The following is a 16,387-nucleotide window of genomic DNA, read 5'->3' on the forward strand; positions in this document are numbered from 1 at the left end:
GTGTGTACGTCAGTGGCAGGCACCACTCTCACTTTTTTTTTCCTTCACTTCTCAACTTTTTTTTTCAAAGTTAAATTAAGTGGCTAACACTTAAAAAATTAAATCACACCTTAAATAAATGTCTAGGTTTTCTTGAGAAATCACTAGGTATCCCTTTGTGGCTCCTCCCACAGGGCCTCTTCCCTCCTTGGTCACATTTTCATAGCCTCTGCGGATGGTTATTCTTGGTTATTAAAGTTATTTTTACAAAACTCCACTTTATGTTTTGCAACAGGGTTTCTTTCTCTTACTGAACCCTTCCGTCCCCAGCTCTTACTGCTGGGATTTTAGACATGCTCTGCCGTGCCTGGTTTGTGAAAGTGGGTCCTAGGGATGGAACTCAGATCCTCTTGCATACATGGCAAGGGCACTATGGGCTGAGCCACCTCCCTTGCCACTCCTTTTATTGTTTTAGTGGAAAACAATTTCCCTTTGTCTGATTTAAACTCATCGTAAGAGTGTGAAATAAAAACAAAGTGATCTTGACTAGTTTCCTAGCAGTGGTTTAATTAAACTTAAAATAATTATGCTGTTTAGTAGTCGCACCTGAAAGACACCCTCCCCTCAAATTCAAGTGAATTAATTGCTTATTTTAAGTAAACATTTGCTTTTGATGATGATAGTGCCTGGGACTGTGTTTTAACTTTTGGTTGTTGGTTTTTCTTCAGGATCCTGCAGGGATCTTTGAGTTGGTGGAACTTGTCGGAAATGGGACGTATGGCCAAGTTTACAAGGTAAGAGCATGAATGGCTCGTTTGTGGCACTAGCAATGCTGTCAACATGTACTCCTAAATGCCTCATCACAACAGATAGCAAGTGAAATCACACACCGGTTAACTTGTTCTCCACCCTTGTAGATGCCAGTGTGGTTGCACTGATGCCACAGGGTTGTGTGGCTAGAGCGGGCCCCTGCAGTGTATACCCATGTGTTTGTATCTGATGCGTGAGATGTCAGACGTCACGTAGCGAATATCCCGGTGTCTGTCCCTGGTGCGTCAGATGCTGCTTATCTGAAACTTGGGAAGTGCTCACATTCCTTCCCTTTAAGCACCTCCGAGCTGGTCCCCAAAGATGCAAAGGACAGCATTCACTTTAGAAATTTAAGCTATTAGACTACCGAGGCTGCAGAAATGCCCTTGTTATTTGCCTAGGGCACAAGCCAAATGAGTTTTCTCACAGTGTTAGGAGAAAACTCGCATACTCACAAGCAGAGACCCATGACCATAATTAACTCCAGGAGTTGGGAAATAATGAAAAGAGAGCTTGAAGTGGGATTGAGCTTCTGCCCTTTTATTAATTTTGCCTAAACATCCAAAAATGTTTAAATGTAGTCTTTCCCTTAATAAATGATATATTTTTTAAAAAAGGTTATAGGTTGATTCCTCTTTTGGTGATTGAAAAGAAATATAGATTAACTGTTTTGAGAATAGAATTTGGGGCATTTGGTAAACTGTTAAGAATCCTTCAAAAAAAAAAAACTTCCTGTGTCCTCTGGATTATTTCTATCATTTTCCTAAGTACTATGGGTTGGAATTTCAAGTATAAATTATTTCTTATTGTCCTGTTTTTTCTTTTTAAAATTTCTTCTTTGAGCCTAAACTTCTTTCAGTTTTTTCAAAGTGTTTTAGAAGTCGTGCAGACTGTAGTGCTTTCAATTCTGTAGAATGTCCAAAGGGCAGGTGTGCTTAAGGTATTGTGATAATCTGCTTTTTAAAGTGCTACAGGGAGTGGGTAGACATGGTGCTTTTATTGACTAGGAAGCACTTTCTGATGCCCACAAAGGGTGAGAGACAATTTTTCCCTTGCAAGAAACAGCTGTCTCCTAAAGTGTCAAGCCTTCACAAACAGACAAAATGGAGGCCCCATAAGCCGTTTGCTTGATGCTGATCCTGCCTGACACAGAGAGAAATGTCTCTCAGAAAGTGCTTTTAAATACTTGCAATGAAGATAATTAGGTTGGATGATTGTGTTACTGCAGCTTGAGAAATTGGATTGAGGTTGCGATGTAACACGACTAATGAAGTAAGCTCTATTCTAGGCAGAACATGGTTCCTGACTTCTTGTCAATGTCATGGAGCAAGAGTGGGATGCTGTCGGTTTCAGGATAGCAATGTAGGAGTCTTCCCACTGTAGACAGACATTTAGGAGACACCTAAAAGCTTCACCAACAAACCCAACATATGGAACTGTACAACCCTGCAGGAGGTTGAACAAAGTTCTGTGGTTAATAACGTCAACCGGACAGGGTCCCAGATTTCCTGGAAGACAAACCTAAGGGCACAAAACTATGTCTGTGAGGGAGTTTCTAAATTAGGTTAATTGAACTAGAAGGTTTACTCTAAATTTGGAAGCATGGTCTCCCATTTACTGGGGTCCTAGACTGAATAAAAAGGAGACAGTGAGCTGAATGGGGGAGCCAGCATTCATCGCTCTTTACTTCTGACTTGGGATGCAATGTGACCAGTGCATTTTTAATGCACTGCCTTCTCCACCTTAATGACTGTGGTCCTCAAACTGTGAGCCAAAATAAGTCCTTCCTTCCTTAAGTTGCTTTCTTCTCCAGGTATTTTGTCATAATAATGATAAAATAATGAATACAGCATTCAATTATAAAGAAGATTTTTTTGGAAAATCCTAATTTCATGACATTGCATTCAAAAAGAGCAATTAAAAATCTCAACACGAGTCCAAGGGTCTCACACCTTTCTAATAGAGGGAAGGTCTCCAGCAAGTAGGTAGTTGATATTGAGATCCTACAGGGATCAACTCCAGCAAGTATCAACTACCTACTTGCTGGAGACCTTCCCACTATTAGAAAGGTCTCCAGCAAGTAGGTAGTTGATATTGAGATCCTACAGGGTTCTATTTCTCTTTAAGGTTACGACACTTGGAACTTGTCATTAAAGGGAAGACTGCAGAGAAAGGTCATGGTTAGGACATGTGACTTGGGGACAAGATAGATAGTCTCTTTCACAGCCTTATTTGCTGTTTTACTGCAGGCACAATTTTTCATCCTTGAGTCCAATGAGAATGTAGTGGGAAGAGCTGTGGGGAGCTGAGCTGACTTACCTAAAGAACTGTAACGTCCTGCTCAGATCTGTGATTGTTCAAGGCCACCAGGCTGTGTTAGGGGGTGGACCTTATGAGCAGAGATGACTGTTTTTCCTCAGGACCAATGCAATCCTGCTGCCACCTGAATACTAAAGGATTGAAATGCAACATCAAAATCTGATCTTACAGAACGAGAATCTTAAGCAAGTAAAATTGGGAACTGTTTTTTTCAAGCCACGCATTCCACATTTTTGTGGAATAGCTACATTGCTAAAGTATGGTAGGCATATATAGAAATTTTATAGCCTTGGGAAGGAATCCTTCTACATAAAATTGTATGACAATTTTTTTGCATTAAATATTAAACTTATTAATTGTTATAATTAAGTAATTTAAGTATAATTTAAGTAAATTCTGTGAATTTACCTGTTGGTGATCCCGAATTTTATAAAATAATGAATAATGTCATGAGTAACTGGATAACCTTTATTTTATGGAGTGTTTATCATAATAAGCTCTCCTATGAGAGCCATAGTATAATTTTATTTTCAAGTAGCCTTTAAGAATATATGTCATATGATAAATAAAAAAAAAGTGTATATAGCTTTTAAAAGTATTTTCTGACCAGCATCGGCACCAGAGACAGATGTGTCTAGGTTAGAAATAGAAATAATTATGTAAAAGTCATTAAATAATTTGTAGCTTTTTAAAACTATCTCTAGTCTCATTCCCAAGCCTGGTTGACAGTTACGTGTTCTACAGAAGAATTAACTTTAACAATTTGATCCCAGTAATCAAGTAGTGATTTGATTTAGTTTTACTTTTTAAATTTATGTACTAGATAAATTTAAATTTATGTACTAGGCTAAAAAATATAAAATATAGTTTTCAGTAGGGCTTTTTAATGAGAACAGTGTCTCCCTGTGTCTGTACTTTCCAATGTAAAACAAACCAAAGAGGAATGGAGAGATGGCTCAGTGTTTAAGAGCAGTTGCTGCTCTGCCGGGGGACCCAGGTTTGATTCTCAGCGTCCACGTGGAGGCTTGAAAATTACGTAACCCCAGTTTTGGGGGATTTGACACCCTCTTCTGGCCTCTGAGTATACCAGGAATGCACATGATACACAGACATACATGTAGGCAAATACTTATATGCCTAAAACAAGAGCAACATTAATTAAAAACAACTGAAGGGAGGATAGTCGGGTAGAGAGGAGAAGATGCTCAAAGTACATTATATACTTGCATGAAAGTAGCTTTATATAACTGCATGACAAAATAAAAGTATCTAAACAAATAATAAATCATAGGTGTGGACAGTAAGTCTTCATGAGAGATTATGTGGTGCTGGAAGCCAGGAATGTACCTTTCTGCATGTTGGCAAAGCCCATATATAAAGCATGGATTGTTATAGTTAATAAAGACTGAGTTACACATGATAAATGATTGGCAAAAAACCAAAACAAACAAACAAAAAAAAACAAATAATATTCAACAACATGAAACAACCCCCCAAATAAACAAAACAAAAAGCAAACCAGCACAAAGCTACAAGCCTTCAGCAACATGGCTAAAGGTTTTGGTGTTTATCAGCATGTCACCTATTGGGAATCCAGTGGCCGCTGGACACATTTTGGTAGAACAGAGCGTATTAGTTACCTTTTTCTAGCTGTGATAAAATAGCATGATCAAAAGAGACTTCTAGAAGAAAGGGTTTATTTTGCCTATTACAGATTGCTAGAGCACCATTCCACCATGCACGAATGGTAGTAGGAAGCATTGAGGGAGCAAGCAGGAAATGGGACCAGCCTCTGAACCCTCAAACCACCCCAGTGATGTACCTCTTCAAGCAAGGCTGTACCTTCTAAAGTTCCCGTCCACTCCCGCAAAGCACCAACAACCGATTTAAACATAGGAGCGTATGAAGGACACTGCAATATAGACTGATTATTTTAAAAAGTCAAACTAATTAGTTAACACTTATTAGCAAAATCAGCCTCATATTTAATATGATTATTGTCTGTCTTGTTTATTTCCATCTTGAGGTGTATGCTGTTCCTGCAGAACTGGAGGCGCATTCCCATTGTGACAAACTCAAATGGGAATATGATGGACTCTTCAATATTTTTCATGCTTCTCTTTTCAATCCTCTTTGAGCTTGTGAAGTACAAACATGTTGGTTTTAGCGCTTGGGAACACTGCAATGTACTGCTAATTGTCCACTCTCTGGAATCTAGATTCACCTGGGAGATGGGCCTGTGGGCGGGCCTGTTAGGAGATTATGTTGATTTTTTGTTTGTTTGTTTGTTTGTTTGTTTTGAGGCAGGATTTCTCTTTGTAGTTCTTCTGGCTGTCCTGGAACTCATTCTGTAGACCAGGCTGGCCTTGAAATCAGAGATCAGCCTGCCTCTGCCTCAGAGAGTACTGAGATTAAAGGTGTGTGCCACTGCTGCCTGGCAAGATTATCTTGATTTTATTCAAGTAAAAAGAGCCAAATATTACAGGTGACTCCATTCCCTCCATTCCAGGCTCGCCTCCTGGGCTGTGTAAATAGAGAAAAGGAAATGAGTAACAACTTTTATTCATCCTTTATTGCTTCCTGATCATGCAGATGATGTGATCAGTTGTTGAAAGCTGACTTGGAGTTTCTCACCAGGGTGAACGGAACCTTGAATTGTCAGCCAGAATCAACCCTTTCTCCCTTAAGTAGTTTTATCTTAGTGTGTTCTCACAGAGAAGGAAAAAGAAACTAAAATAGAAAGGCCTTGTGAGCACGTGTGTTTTCAAAGGGTTATGAGGATGCCACAGGACATTGCTCCCCATCAATCCTCAAGGCTGTACTCTTGATCACCTCTGGTCACATGAACTCTTTAATTTGTAGTCAGCTCATTTTCCTGCTGCTATGGCAAGATGCCTATCTCATCGAATTGAAGTTCTGCCTTCCTGAAATGTTTTCTCTTCCAACCACATTTCATACCCTTACAGATATTTTAGAATCTAAAATACGATCTTCTTTTATAAGGACATATGTTCTTCAGAGCCATGAAGACTCTTTCTTTCCTCTAAACATGTATTTTTCTCTCTTCTCTTCCAGGCATCATAGTCTCAGTGTCTCAGTTAATTCATGCACACGCAAAGCTCTTTATTTTCCTACCTTCTGATCGTCAGTTGTTCTTAATTTTTTATGGAATGAGGGTTTTGACTGCGCTGATGTGTGTGCACCATCTGTGTGCTTGGTGCCCACAGAAGCCAGAAGAGGGCGTCAGCCTATGATCCTGTAGCTAAAGATGGTTCTGAACGGCCAGACCAGTGGTTGAAACTGAGCCCAGGTCCTCCGTAAGAACAGCAAATGCTCTCCACAGCTGACCCATCTCTCAAGCTCAGTTTATTAAAATGTTTTGTGCATGCCAATGACTTTATATTTCCTAAGCTTTTGGCTTATATTCTTTAATTTCTATCATAGTTTCTCAGGAACCTTGTTCTCACCTTGGGCTCTTTGAAGGCTGGTGCTCTCTGCTTTGAACACTTTGCTATTTCTTCTTTCACTAGTCACCCCTTCTTCTTTGGCCTCTACTCAGATCTTCCTGCCCAAAAAACACCACACCCATGGCTTCTGCTTCTCTCTGCTTTAGATTTTCTCAGCTCTAGCAATTTGCTGTATTGACTTACTGATCACTCAGTAGATTGTGTTGGTTTTTACTTACACAACCACTAAACAATTCAAATTCATAAATAAGGCAAGGAAATTTGAGATTTTTTTTTCATTTCATCACAGCATCCCTGTCTACTAGACAGTGGATAGTGACAGCTGTGAAACCCACAACTGAGCTGTCTCCCTTGATACTTTGTTTTATGTATCTTTCCATTTTCAACATTTTCCATAAAATATTTGTATGTTGGCTGAGAGATAATAAACCAAATGTTCTACTGTGTTTTGTTGTGGGGGATGAACATGAGCTTTATGTTAAATGGTCTGTCTGTGTGCTAGAAATTTATAAAATAGGTTTGAACAATTTTGTGGTATTCAGACTGTTGGCAGAATGAATATATGGGAAAGTACTAAAAAATGTGGATTTGTAGATTGCACCCTCTGAAATTTGGTTTAGTCTATCTGTGGTATGATCCAGGAATCTATTTTTAATTCATTCTGATGCTTAAGGTCTTGGCTTTATCTTAAGATACTCCAAAGACAATAGGAGACTGCAGAATGCTCAGCTCTGAGAAGAACATCTTACTGTACCCATTTCAAAGAGGCTCTGGAAGCATTGTATCAGACTGGGCAGAAAGCGTGCAAAAGCCAGAGGTAGTAGGTGCTACAAGGAAACAATGTCTTCTGGATACTGCCTGGCAGGTTCCAGGGAGAGACAGGAGTTGGGGGAGGGGAAAGACAAGGGTAGGGGACACGAAAAAATGGGTTATTGAGTGCAAACGAACAAAGTTGTGGTTTGAATGAGATGTTTTCCACAAGTCTAAGGCATTTGAATACTTGCTGCCCAGTTGATGGCCATTTGGGGGGCATCAGGAATTGTGGCCTAGGCATAGAAGTATGTTCCTTGGGGCAGGCTCTGAAGATTCAAAAGGCTTGTGCCATTTACTCTCTCTGCATCTTTAAGATGCAGGTTCCCAGCTGCTGCTCCAGCCGCCATGCCTGTCTGCTGCCATGCTTCCTGCCATGATGGTGGCAGACTGTTACTCCTCTGCAACCTTAAGCTCCAAACGTACCCTTCTTTCTGTTAATTGCTTGGTCACGGGTTTATCACAGCAACAGAAAAGTAACCATGACAACGGTTTTCTTTGATCCTGCTGCAACGCTACTTGACTTGAATGACTGCTAAGCCAAGTACCTTCTAAAGTATTTGCCCTGGTTATGATGATACTTTAAGGTTGCTCAAGGCCTGAAAAATCAGTATTGTCAAGACTGAGCAGGTGAAGAAAAATTAAAACCTGCTCTAAAATTTTCTCAAATACATATATCAGGATGTCTTCATTAATTATCTGTTAAAAGTATTTTAATAGTAAACTTATAAAGAGTCTTGATAAGAATGTCAATCTCCCAGGATGCAAAGGGGTAAGGAGTCAGTATGGGGATTGTTGTTTCTAAGGCAAAAGTGACATTTGTTTTGAATTTATTTTATTTTTCCTTTATGTGAATGAATATTTAACCTGATAACTATCCTCTCTCTCTCTCTCTCTCTCTCCTCTCTCTCTCTCTCTCTCTCCCTCTCTCTCTCTCTCTCTCTGTGTGTGTGTGTGTGTGTGTGTGTGCGCGCTTGCACATGCGAGTGCATGCCTGGTGCTCATGAAGGCTCATGGAGGTGGAGTTAAGGATGGTTATCAGCTGCTATGTGGGTGCTGGGAACAGAATCTGGGTCCCCTGCAAAAATAGCCACTGCTCTTAGCCACTGATCTGTCTCTTCACATTTATTTTGTTTTTGTTTTTTTAATAAAAATTTCCAGTAAAATGAATACACCATGCACATTTTTGAGTGACAATGAAAAAAGCTTTAAAGCTTTTGTAGGAATGAGGAGAGGGAACTGAGAGGAAAGAGTGGGAAGCAGTTCCCACTCTTTTTTAATTGTTAAACAGATTTTATTATTTTTTATTTAATTAATTTAGTTTTTATTCACTTTATATCCTGGTTGTAGCCCCATCTCTCCTCCCCTCCCAGCCCCTTCCTCTGTCTCTTCCCTTTTCTCCCTCCTCTCTTCTTCAGAAAAGGGGAACTCCCTTTCCCATCTACCCCAGCTCATCAAGTTGCATCAAGACTGGGGATGTCTTCTTCCCCTGTGGCCTGGCAAGGCAGTCCCGCCAGGGGGAAGTGATCAGAAAGTTGACAAGTGAGTCTGTGTTTGATGCAGTCCTCATTTCCCTTATTAGAGGACCCACATGAAGCCTAAGCTGTCCATGTGCTACATCTTTGTAGGGGCCCTAGGTCCAGTTCATACATGGTCTTTGGTGATGCTTCAGTCTCAGCAAGCTCCTCTGGGCCCTGGGTAATTGGCCATGTTAGTCTTCTTGTGGAGCTCCTGTCACCTCCAGGTCTCTGTATCTTTCCTCCCACTTTTCCACAAGACTCCCTAAGCGTCACCCAATGTGTGGCTGTGAGTCTCAGCATCTGTCTTGAGGCAACTCTGTCAGGCTCCTGTCTGTAAGCTTCGTAGAGTATTTTTCACAGCGTCACAGTTGGTAAAGTACCATACCCCAAGTCTGGAGGTCTGGGGTTCACACCCAAGCAGTTCCCACTTTAAGAAGGACTTAGTCACATGATCTAATCGGGATGCTGAATGCCCACTCTGTGCCAAAGGTTTTGTGGTTCTCGGGCTCGTTATTTTCAACTCTGGCTATGGTCCCATTTTATCAGGAGACAGTTCCTTTACTAAGTCACATACTACTCTAGCACAGGCTTTCTCAACCTCAGCACTCTAATGTTACGACAGCTGTTCTGAGTATTAAAAGGTTTATCAGTGTCTTGTGCCTCTAAATCACAAGATACTAGTGCCATCTCCAAGATGTGACAGTCAGAACGCTTCCAGACTCTATCAAACATCCTCCGAGGAACAGAATCCTCCACAGCTGAGAGCCACTGCTCAAGGATAAGAGAGTCGGTCACAAGAGTTCTAGCCCGAGGCACGAAGAGGGTGGGGTCAGGCAGGCAGAGCGCAGGCCTGGACTGGCTAGATGAAGAAAGTGCTGAAAAATGCTGGGGTCTTGCCGCCATGCTCCACCTGGGAGTATGGCCTAGTATCTTTGTACATGGAAAGGATTTTGGATCAGTACTGAGCTGGCCTCACAGTGTGCCTCTGCCCTGTTCTAGCTGTGTGAGCATAACTGACTTGGTTATTCTGAGTCTGCAATTCTTCATCCATTGTTGACAGTACTGATAGGGAGGTTCTGGAAACTTGTGTATAAAGTCCGTGGAAGTCCCGAGTGTGTCCCTGATACCCAGAAGTTGGACAATGACCTTTTCTTCTTTCTGAATGTGTATGGCAGGTGTTTTCATGATCTTGATTTTAGAGGATGTTTTATGAGCTGAAAGACACATTCATAGAGGAATAAAGCCAGACACACGCATCATGTGCTTTGCATTCAGTGTTGGGCCAGTGTCTGGGCTGCTGAGGGCACCATTATTTGTATTAAATTCAATTCAAGGAGCAATGCTTCTTTTATGGCATTTGATAACATAATTGTCAATAACATATATGTATTATAATTCATCTTGAATATTTATTTATCGTGTGTATGCATGTATACATTTATGTACAAGCATGTCTCTCTGTGTATGCATTTGTGAGCTTGTATCTGTGTGTAGGTGAGGTGGCTGTGAGTTCACATGTATATACGTGCATATAGAGGCCAGAGGACAACCTGGACTATCATTCCTCAGGTGCTATCCAACTCTTTTTTTTTTTAAAGATAGGGTGTAGGATTCATCACTGGTCTGGAACTCGATGGGTTGGGACCAGGTTGCCTGGCCAGTGTGCACCAGGATCTGCCTTTCTCTACCACCCCAGCCCTGGGATTACCAGAACACATCAGCTGGTAGTTCCAGCTCAGGTCATGTGTACAAGGTCATCATCTTATCAACTGAGCTATTACCCCTTGAGTGCTTAAAAACGACAGTTTTTCAATAAGTCACAGAGAGAAGTTTGGTTGTTAGGGGGAATTATCATTGGCTCCAGCATTCTAACACTTTGATAAGATAAGAGCAATTTTTATATGATATAATTATCTTATAAATTTGGAGGGAAGAATCAATAGTATTTCCTCGTTGGTTACTAAAAATACCCGAGTCATCAGCCTTCCCTTGTCCCTGGTGATGGCAGATGGGGTACGGTGCAACTTAGTTTGGAGTTGAAGACATCTTGCAGGTTCTTTTTCCTACTTGCCTCATGTTTTGGTTCTCCATAGATTCACTCGGAAACCTAATTGTTCTGATCTGCAAGATGAAACCCCCTTTATACACTGCCGTAGATAATTGTGAACTCATGCCCATGAAAGCGTGTGGTTAAACACAAACTGCTCACCATCTGTAAGCCTTGGTTTGCCGCTGTTGTCACCAAGCATAAAGATTTGTCAAGGTGACAGAAGCAGTTTTGTGTGTAGGGTCTGAAGAGGTCACACGGATGGAAAGCCGCCGGGTCAAGGCTCGGCCTCTTAGGTGGTGTAAGTTTTGTTTGGGCGGGGGGCATATTTTTTACTTTAGTGATGAGACCTAGCCCCATTTATTTTTAGCCTAGGGTGTGAAGTGCATTTATACACAGACAGCTTGAGCCCTAACCTCACCCACCTTCATAATAAACACCCCAGCATTTATGCCTGTGGCATAATCCTGCCTTCACATCTCCAGGAAGCAAGACAAGCCGGTTACCTCGCGTATTGTACCAGCTCTGCAAGAGCAGTGGTAACTGTGGGGACTTCATTTGGCAGGTAACACTTGGGTGTCGAAGGGCAGATAGATATATACAGAAAGGGAATAGGGAGTGGGGAGGAGGCAGTACTAACCAAGGCCTGGTGGTTGCTGGTTACCCAGTTTGTGGTCAATGGCAAAAGTGAACCAGGACTAGGCGCAGACAGGCCATAGACAGATGGTTCTTCTGCCTTCCGGTCGTGAATGTGTACAGCGAGGCAACTTACTGACTTTGCTGTGACTTAGCTTTAAGGGCAGATGGTGTACGATGCAAGCTTTCAGTTCCACAGAGGTGTGAAAGAGGATCTGTATAGCCATGCCGTTTGTCACTTTTGGTATAATAACCAATAAATACCCTGAGACGTTTCATACTTCATGGTAACATAGCCCTTGTGTTAAATATCTTGCCCGTGGGTAGGCTAATGTGCTTTCTGAGCGTAACTGCAGCTGGGCTGCTCAGTATGTTAGTTGTATGAGATGAAGTTTTGACTTAGTTTATTAGGATCTAACTCACTGTAAGCCACAGATCATCTGTATAATGACTGGATTGTGCTGCAACAGTCTCCAGGGCTCCTTCTGACTACAGAACCATTAGCAAGATGATTTGTATCAAACGCCTAACAGCTCGGAGAGATCTTCCTGTCCTGGTGACATTGCTTGGGGCAGCTCTGTTGAGGGCGTGGACACAGGAACCTTTTGTGATACTTGCTCATTCATTCAGACATAACCAGGTACCAGCAGGTTCTCGGGGCCTCCATGAATGAAACTTTCTCTCTTTTTTTTTTCTCATTGTGGTGCAAGGAATCAAAAGGTCGGGACACTAAGCATGCTAGTGTAGTGCTCTACCAATGGGCCACATTCCAAGTCCATAATAACACGTATTTTTTTGATATGAAATTTTCTATAAGGGCCAGGCAGAGATTGACACTTTCTTGCCCACTCCAGCATGTGTTAGTTCAAAACACTTTCATGTCATCTTATAGCAACCCAGGAAATGGAAGACAAGTTAGCACACAACACCCTCCTGGTGTTTGGATCTCAGAATGTCTTGGTGATTATAAGGTATTGTCAAGTAATTAAACATTGATAGTTACTACTGCACAATAACCTTTATTTTGGAGTTGTCATTTGTAACCCGAGAACCGAAACTCCATCAGGATTGTGGGTGCAGAATTCAGAGCTGTTCAGTTTTGAATGATTTGTGTATAGAAAACATTTCAGGCTCTTTGCAAAGAACAACCAATTTCGTGAGCACTAAGATCGGATTTGTTATCTCTATAGTAAGTTTAACCTCGAATGTGTTTCCACAAAACTCCACTTGGATATTTTTGGATGTGTGTGATAAGCAAATGCAGTTTATACTTTCTTTGCTGAGGGTCTGGGATGAGGAGGGTAACCTAGCAACCGGTGGGGGCGGGGTGACTTCTTTTGCTGAAGTCTGTGGCCTCGGGCATGGTTTCAGCACTGTGCCCTGTTCCTCACTTTCCAACATAGAATTGCTGTGTCCACTCCATTTCCATTTACAACAAAGAAATGGAGCTGTGGTAGCTGGCTGCCCTCAAACCCTAGATAAATACAAACAAACTAACACAACAGTAATTATAACATTAAACATCTTGCCTATGTGTACAGGCAGGAAGAGCGAGGGACTAAATTGTGTGAAGAGCTTGGTCTCCTTTAGGGAGACACACTGTGCTGTTTTAGGAACCCTGCCCATAGCATGACCCACTGACAGGGATACCTGGTCATTGGCAGGCCACTAACAGGTTGGATGATTGCCCATAAAGCCTTTCTTGTGAAATTCGATTTGATCTGTGCATCCTTTTCAAGAGGGTGAGATATGGAATTCACTTCATCACCTTTGTGGGATATCACTGCCCTTCTAGCTATACTTCTTCCCTTTTGTTCAAAGGGGCTCATAGTGCAGATGGAGGAACTGTAGCCATTTTTAAGGACAGCTTCGAAGGCGGTAACGTTATTCAGTTCACTCAATGTTGTACAACCACAACTTGTCCCTGACTCCAGAGATTTCTCCTATTTCCAAGCTGAATTCCCAACCATGATTCCTCCTGTCTCTGGCTGTCCTGGCCCCTCATGTCTGTCTCTGTCCCTGTTCCTCTCGCCTTCCATGTTTTTGTTCTACACACTTCCTTTGGCAGGGACTTGCGCTATAGCTAAGGCAGCCATCAAAATCACAGCAATTCTTTTATAGCCTCTGCTTTCTAGATGTGTGTCACCCTGCCTGCTCATGAGCATCCGAATTCTTTTTCTCTCTTTCTTCCTCTTTTCATCCCCCTCTCCTAAAGATTTATCATTATCATTATTGTTCTCAAGATATGTGTGTGTCTGTGTGCAAGTAGGCATGTGCATAGGAGTCTAGGTACATGAGGGAGCCGGAAGTATTGGGCTTCCCTGAAGTTGGAGTTATAAGCAGTTGTGACCTGCCCAACATGGATGCACTACTTTACAAATTGCTGTTCCCAGTTTGTGTAAATGCAACATTGTGAGTTCTTGGGTACACAGCATTGTGTCTCCAACAAGCCTGGTGTGGGCCTGCACATGGCCAGCTCTGATGAGGGCATTGCCTAGGCGACACAGCCACACCGACCTTGTCCTCTAGATGATGGTCCAGACCAGCACTGCATCGTACGTTCAGATTGAGTCTGGCTATTTCCCTTGCACTAACATAACCTAATCAGGTAGAGATGAACCGAAAAATAGAGCTGTTTCCTATTGAATTCCTAAATATATTTTGCGTCCTTTATATATATTTGAATGTTCTGGACTGTGGTTAATTTCATTACCATTTTATGTGGCTGAAGCTGGCCTTGAACTCGTGTTTCCCTGCTACCTACCAAGTGCTCTGATTGCAGGTGTGTGCTACCATGGTGGGCTCTTCTTCTTGTTTTATAAAAGAGACTCCCCTTCACCTCTGCATACATCTTTAAATGTATCGACTACTCTTTAGTAGTAAAACATTTGCTCACAGGAGGCACCAGGATTTCACATAACAGAGGAATGCACTTGAAGGAAGATAGTTGGGGGTCTTCCTCTCCCGCTTGCCAATACTTGCTTGCCTGGCATCTACAGTGCCTCCATTCCACGCCCCTACCTGAGTGCACTGGACCATCCAGGGACAACAGATCCATATCGCTGAGTTCTTATGCTTTGAGCTCCACCTCCTCCCCTGTGCACTTTGTCACACCCTGGCTCCCACAGTGTTCTCCCATGGATGGCACATTTTGTATCTTTGTGCACTGCACCGCCTGTTGATAGGTGCTGATGCCTTTCCTGAGCCCCACCTTTCCTTGGCAAGTGACCCTATGAACTTAACACCTGCCTCAGGCCACAGCCTTTCTGGTGGAGTACTGTGTCCTTCTGGCACCTAGTAGCAGCTCACTGACTGGTGTCTTATATCTGGCATGGAGCTTGCTCAGGTCAAGGGCATTAGCCTACTGCTGCCTCTAGTGCTGGTACAGAGTTAAGTGGACAAAAAGAAAGCACACTAGTCCTATGTCTAGTTGAGTTCAGAGGGTCTAAGCTCAGTGGGATACACATTGCTTTTTATTTAGTTGCAACTGTTTATATGCCTAAATCAAGGAGACTGGCCCTAAAGATCCTATTTAGTAGGCAACAGTAGCTAAAAACTTGGTAACAGGTAGAATGGTGACCTCTTATTGTTCTACCTAAGAGAAGAGAAGAGAATGAAGAAATACTGCTTTTTTTCAAAACTAGTTTTCTGGACATGAATCTGAAACTGTTTGTGTGGCTAAGTGCAAGAATACACAGCTCATGTGATCTTTAGGATCCTGTTACATACTTCTGGTAAGAGAGGATAGGTTTTCTGGGTTTCTTCTCTACCATGTCTTTGGGACTATAGAATAGAATCAATCCTTGGCCTTAAGGATTTGTTCCATGTCAGCACAGGAAAACTTACACGCTGATTACCTGACATGGTCAGCATTTCTTTCTCATGATTTGTTTCTGGTAAGAAAGAAGGAATACCATACTTCTAGTTTTCTTCAAAACCACACCTTTAATGGGCAGACACAAGACATGATTCTCTGCCCCTGACCCCACGCTTGTGGAAATTATGTGTTCTCTCAGCTGCAGTTGCGTGCTTTTGTGAGTGAAGGGATGCATCTTACTACTCTGGGGACTATGCAAATATTTGCCAGCTGAATAATCTGTCATTTCCCTCTATTCTGAACCTACTAGCCCTAGTGGCTGCAGCAAGCTGCCTGCTCTGTTGTGCCGTATTTCCTCCTCGAGTGCGTGGGCTCTGCCTTTGAGGTCAAAGGTGATGGGGAACAATGGAGTAGAGGGCGCAAAGAAATAATTTTGAGCGTTGCACTTGGATGTCAATTGACTACAATATTATGGGAAAAAACTATTTAGTAGATATTTATCACAAAAGCCGGGTAGAAATACTAATGGCACAGACTGCCGTATGGGCTTCTACTAAGGACCATGTGATTCCTGTTTGATTTGGATGTGTGGTACCCAGGGACGCCACTGATGCTCTCAAGGCTATTATCAGTCGTTTCAATGACAGATTCTGTTGACATTTATCTTCTTCCCTCTCTTGATGTGTCACAACAGTGGAAGTTAATGAAAACACAGGACAGCCTGTCCTCATCTTTGGAGTGAGGCGGGGTTGTTTGTATACACTCTTAAAAGGAGCTTTCCATGCGGCAGAGCCCAATTTCCCCCGGCTACTCCATCCTGATGATTTCAGTGGGAGGAAAGCAATAGTCTGACCTAAATGTTGAGTACATTTTGTTCTACCATTTTGTGTCCACTTAGGAGATTCTTCAGAACTACAACAGCCACTCCTTCCCTGAAGAATCCTGTCACAAGCTTTGCCACCCCTTCTATGAGTACTCCTTG

At 42.1% G+C, this 16,387-nt stretch overlaps 1 protein-coding gene across 7 annotated transcripts in view; it reads left to right on the forward strand.

Annotated features, from left to right (window-relative positions):
* Tnik (TRAF2 and NCK interacting kinase) overlaps positions 1-16,387 on the forward strand; it is a 427,262-nt gene that overhangs the window by 97,269 nt on the left and 313,606 nt on the right. For all 7 annotated transcript variants that reach the window (XM_060378161.1, XM_060378162.1, XM_060378163.1 and 4 more), the window contains exon 2: positions 708-773. In XM_060378161.1, coding sequence (XP_060234144.1) covers positions 708-773 — 66 coding nt within the window. The remainder of the gene's footprint in view (positions 1-707; positions 774-16,387) is intronic.

Source organism: Meriones unguiculatus, chromosome 2, assembly GCF_030254825.1.
Source record: "Meriones unguiculatus strain TT.TT164.6M chromosome 2, Bangor_MerUng_6.1, whole genome shotgun sequence".
In the NCBI taxonomy this organism is placed as follows: Eukaryota; Metazoa; Chordata; class Mammalia; order Rodentia; family Muridae; genus Meriones; species Meriones unguiculatus.